The sequence below is a fragment of the Prenolepis imparis genome, unplaced genomic scaffold, assembly GCF_030444845.1.
Source record: "Prenolepis imparis isolate NDT839.2.m4 unplaced genomic scaffold, iyPreImpa1.0 SCAF_5, whole genome shotgun sequence".
Taxonomy (NCBI): Eukaryota; Metazoa; Arthropoda; class Insecta; order Hymenoptera; family Formicidae; genus Prenolepis; species Prenolepis imparis.
The window spans coordinates 19,827,659-19,831,913 of NW_028141163.1; the positions used below are offsets into that span (position 1 = coordinate 19,827,659).

General features: G+C 49.2%; 2 protein-coding genes across 2 annotated transcripts; both read left to right on the top strand.

Moving 5' to 3' along the window:
• Positions 1–303: 303 nt before the first annotated feature.
• On the top strand, positions 304–1,773 carry LOC145936516 (uncharacterized). The gene is made up of 2 exons (XM_083038764.1): positions 304–837; positions 1,093–1,773. The coding sequence occupies exons 1-2, from the start codon at positions 304–306 to the stop codon at positions 1,771–1,773; spliced, it is 1,215 nt and encodes a 404-aa protein (XP_082894890.1).
• Position 1,774: 1 nt separating this feature from the next.
• LOC145936517 (uncharacterized) lies at positions 1,775–3,958 on the top strand. The gene has a single exon (XM_083038766.1). The coding sequence runs from the start codon at positions 1,775–1,777 to the stop codon at positions 3,956–3,958; it is 2,184 nt and encodes a 727-aa protein (XP_082894892.1).
• Positions 3,959–4,255: the final 297 nt, after the last annotated feature.

Here is a 4,255-nt window from a genome sequence, read left to right on the forward strand (position 1 = left end):
TCACTACCGCAAAGCGCGAATGAGAATTCCAGAAACCTTAAACAATTACGCGATCAAACCAATAGTTCAATTCAAGCCGTAAAAAATCTCGGGCGTCCTGTGGACGCGTGGGATGATATTTTAGTATACATCGTGTCACAAAAATTAGATAAAGCATCCCGAAAAGCGTGGGAATTAAAATTAAGTGACACATTAGAAGCCCCGTCATATTCGAAGCTTTATACGTTCCTGGAATCTCGCATTCGCGCCCTCGACGCGCTTCTCCCACCGAAACCGAACGGGCTAATCGCTCCGCATGATAAAATGCAAAAATCTAGGAATATTTTGGTGCATTCGGCGACCGCGTTAAAATTCGTTTGTCCGACTTGCAAGAAAAATCATTTATTGTATCAGTGCAAAACCTTCCTCGCAGAAACGCCGACGAAACGGCATGAATTTATAAAGTCGCAGAAACGATGTTTTAATTGCCTCGCCGCGACACATCTCACAAGAGATTGTAAAAGCGAACACCGATGCCGCCAGTGTTCTCAGAAACATCATACGCTCCTGCATTTAACAAGCGAGACGAAATCACCTTGCCTCGAATCGTCAGCCGGTAGTGAAACGATCAAAACAAATTCGGAGACCGAAGTAGCGTCTCACATTGTTTCCAACACAGCTGCTCCGAAAACGGCTGTATTACTCGCTACCGCACGTGTCCGCGTGTATTCCTTCCAAGATCGCGTCGTTCCCGCGCGAGCATTACTGGATCAGGAATCCGCCGCGACCTTGATCTCAGAGCGTCTCGCTCAATTCCTACGACTTCCACGAACCGCACAAAATATATGCGTTACCGGAGTAGGTGATCTGCGGTCGCATGCGCGATATTCCGCTTACATTCGAATAAGCCCAGCCAATAAACTCGAGCCCACATTTTCGACAAATGCAATAATTTTAAAATCCCTCACACGTTACACACCGGTTCGCTTGTCGCTCGCGTATGATTGGCCACACGTCGCGAATCTGGACCTCGCGGATGACGACCTTCTCAGCGCGGATCCAATAGATATCATTATCGGTACCGATTTACCATATACAGCGCGATGATATTAGAAGGAATCCGTAGAGGAAAACCGGACGAACCTCTCGCTCAGAATACCGTCCTCGGTTGGATCCTTTCCGGTCCAGCGTCTCAATCCTACTCCACCGCCTACGTACACCCACCATGGAGCGGTTCTTGATAGCCTTGAATTTGATCTCCGTCGATTTTGGGAGATCGAAGAATTACCGCTGACAACGTCTCGTAGTAATGAGGAGAAGTTATGTGAAGAACATTTCCTCGCGACTCACACTCGAGATCACCACGGCCGTTATATCGTTCGACTGCCATTCACACCGAATGTTCCTGAAGATCTCGATGATTCGCGATCCACCGCTCTAGCTGGTCTCCGACGGTTAGAGCGACGCCTAACTTCCGAATCCGATAAAAACTCCGCCTATTCGGAATTCTTAGATGAATATCGCGATCTCGGTCATATGGAGAAAATCGCGAGTTCCGAGAGTTCACATTCGCCGAGATCATATTACATTCCGCATCACGCAGTTTTTCGCGAAAGCAGCACGACGTCTCGTCTTCGCGTCGTTTTCAACGCGTCAAGTAAAACGTCAATCGGTAAATCGCTGAACGACTATTTAATGGCCGGTCCAAAATTGCAAAACGATCTCGCGGCAATTATTCTCAAATGGCGTCAATTTCGCTACGTGTTCACCGCGATGCATCGCCGACATCGCTAAAATGTACCGGCAAATTTTAATTGATTTCCGTGATCGCGATTACCAGCGCATATTGTGGAGATCATCGTCGTCTATTCCGGCCGAGGAGTATCGTTTGCTCACCGTGACATATGGCACAACCTCCGCGCCCTATCTTGCGTTGCGCGTATTGCAACAACTTGCAGTCGACGAGGGCACGCAATTTCCGTTGGCGCTTCCGGTCTTACAAGATCATCTCTACGTCGATGACTGCATATTCGGTGCTGACGACGCCATTCTCGCGCGACACACTCGTGATCAACTCATAACGCTGCTCGCAAGAGGCGGTTTACGTCTGCGCAAATGGGCAAGTAATTGCCCGTCCTTGCTCACCGATATCGACTCATCTGACCACGGATTAGCGTACGATAAAGAATTAAAGTCCGACGCAACGCTAAAAGTTTTAGGCATCTCGTGGCATCCAGAGCGCGATGTCTTTCGTTTTCGCACGTCGTCAGCATCAACGCCCGCAACGACTAAACGAGAAATTCTTTCGACTGTCGCAAAGATGTTCGATCCTCTAGGATGGGTAACGCCGGTCATAATTCGAGCTAAAATCATGCTTCAAATCCTCTGGACGCTCAAATGCGATTGGGACGATCACGTCCCGCCGCACGTATTCGACGAATGGTCGACTTTTCATTCTCGACTTTCCAAGCTTGATGACCTCATACTTCCGCGTTGGACGGAATATGGTTTGAACACCACTCATGCTGAACTGCATGGATTCTCCGACGCCTCCACAAAGGCATATGCCGCTGCCGTCTATCTCCGCGTGGTTCCTATCGATAGCCATCCGGTTGTCCACCTTCTCATCGCGAAATCTAAGGTAGCGCCAATCAAAACTCTGAGCGTACCACGTCTCGAACTTTGCGCTGCTTTACTCCTCGCGCGATTGATGCAATTCACCCGCTCCACCCTCCAGCTCCCATCGGTCCAGATGCGTTGTTGGACCGATTCCACAATCATCCTCGCATGGATTCGCCAACAGCCCTCGCGGTGGAAAACATTTGTCGCAAATCGCGTCGCCAAAATTCAAGAATTAGTCGATAACGCGACCTGGAAACACGTATCTACAAAGGACAACCCAGCTGATTGCGCCTCTCGAGGCATTTCTCCTGATGATCTTTTAAGTCATCGTTTATGGTGGTGCGGGCCGGAATGGTTAAAATCCGACGCCACCTCCTGGCCCCAGCCATCTCCTCCACCAGCGTATGACGCCTCTCTCGAAGAGCGAATACCCGTGTCGATAAATGTGACAAGTCTTACACCTCCGTGGGAGCTTCAGTCTCGCTTCTCGTCATGGTTTAAATTGCTTCGAGTTACCGCGTTTGTTATGCGCTTCATATCTCGCCTTCGCGACCACCGACCAATCGTCAGCGATACCGTGATCCCTAATAACTCGCTTGTATTAATACCCGGCGAAATCCAAGCTGCCAAATTGTTCTGGCTTAAAACGATCCAAGCGAATTTATTCCACAAGGAAAGGTTAAGTCTCGTACGGTCGATTCCCGTTTCAAGCTCGCTATCCCCTCTATGTCCCTACCTTGATAATGAAGGATTAATTCGAGTGCGAGGACGACTCGAAAATTCAGAGTTATCTGACGCTGCAAAACACCCTATAATCCTAAAGTCCCACCCGCTAGTCACAGCTCTCATATCTGATCTTCATATTCGATATCTTCAAGCTGGGCCTCAATTAACTCTCGAATACCTTCGTCGCGAATTTTGGCTACTGCGCGCGCGAGCGACAGTTCGATCCGTGTTGTATCGATGTGTGAAATGTACGCGCGAAAAAGCTGTAGTTCCGGGGCAGTTAATGGGCGATCTGCCACAATGCCGTGTTACTGCAACATCTCGCGCCTTTACTCATACCGGCGTCGATTACGCCGGACCAATTACTATCCGCTTATCCGCCGGCCGAGGACACAAATCACATAAAGCTTACATCGCGATTTTTATATGCATGACCATCAAAGCTGTTCACCTTGAGCTCGTCTCTGATTATTCCGCAAAAGCATTTATCGCTGCTTACAACCGATTTGTGTCCCGCCGCGGCATTCCACTCGCGATGTATTCCGACAATGGCACTACGTTTCACGGCGCCGAACGCGAAATTACAACCGCCTATCAAACCGCCGCAAAGAATCCGGATTTTCGCAATTGAATTGCCGATGAAGGAGTGTCCTGGCATTTTCTCCCTCTTGCCGCCCCTCATTTCGGAGAACTGTTGGAGGCGGCCGTGAAAAGCGTCAAATATCATCTCAAGAGAGCCGTCGGATGTCATACGTTGACATTCGAAGAAATGACAACGTTCCTTTGCCGCGTCGAAGCTTGTCTCAATTCGAGACCAATAGCCGCTGTCTCCGATAATATTGACGATTACCGAGCGTTGACCCCAGGACACTTCTTAGTCGGCGCTGCGCTAACGTCTTCACCCGAACCTAGTGTAATTAATGTAAAC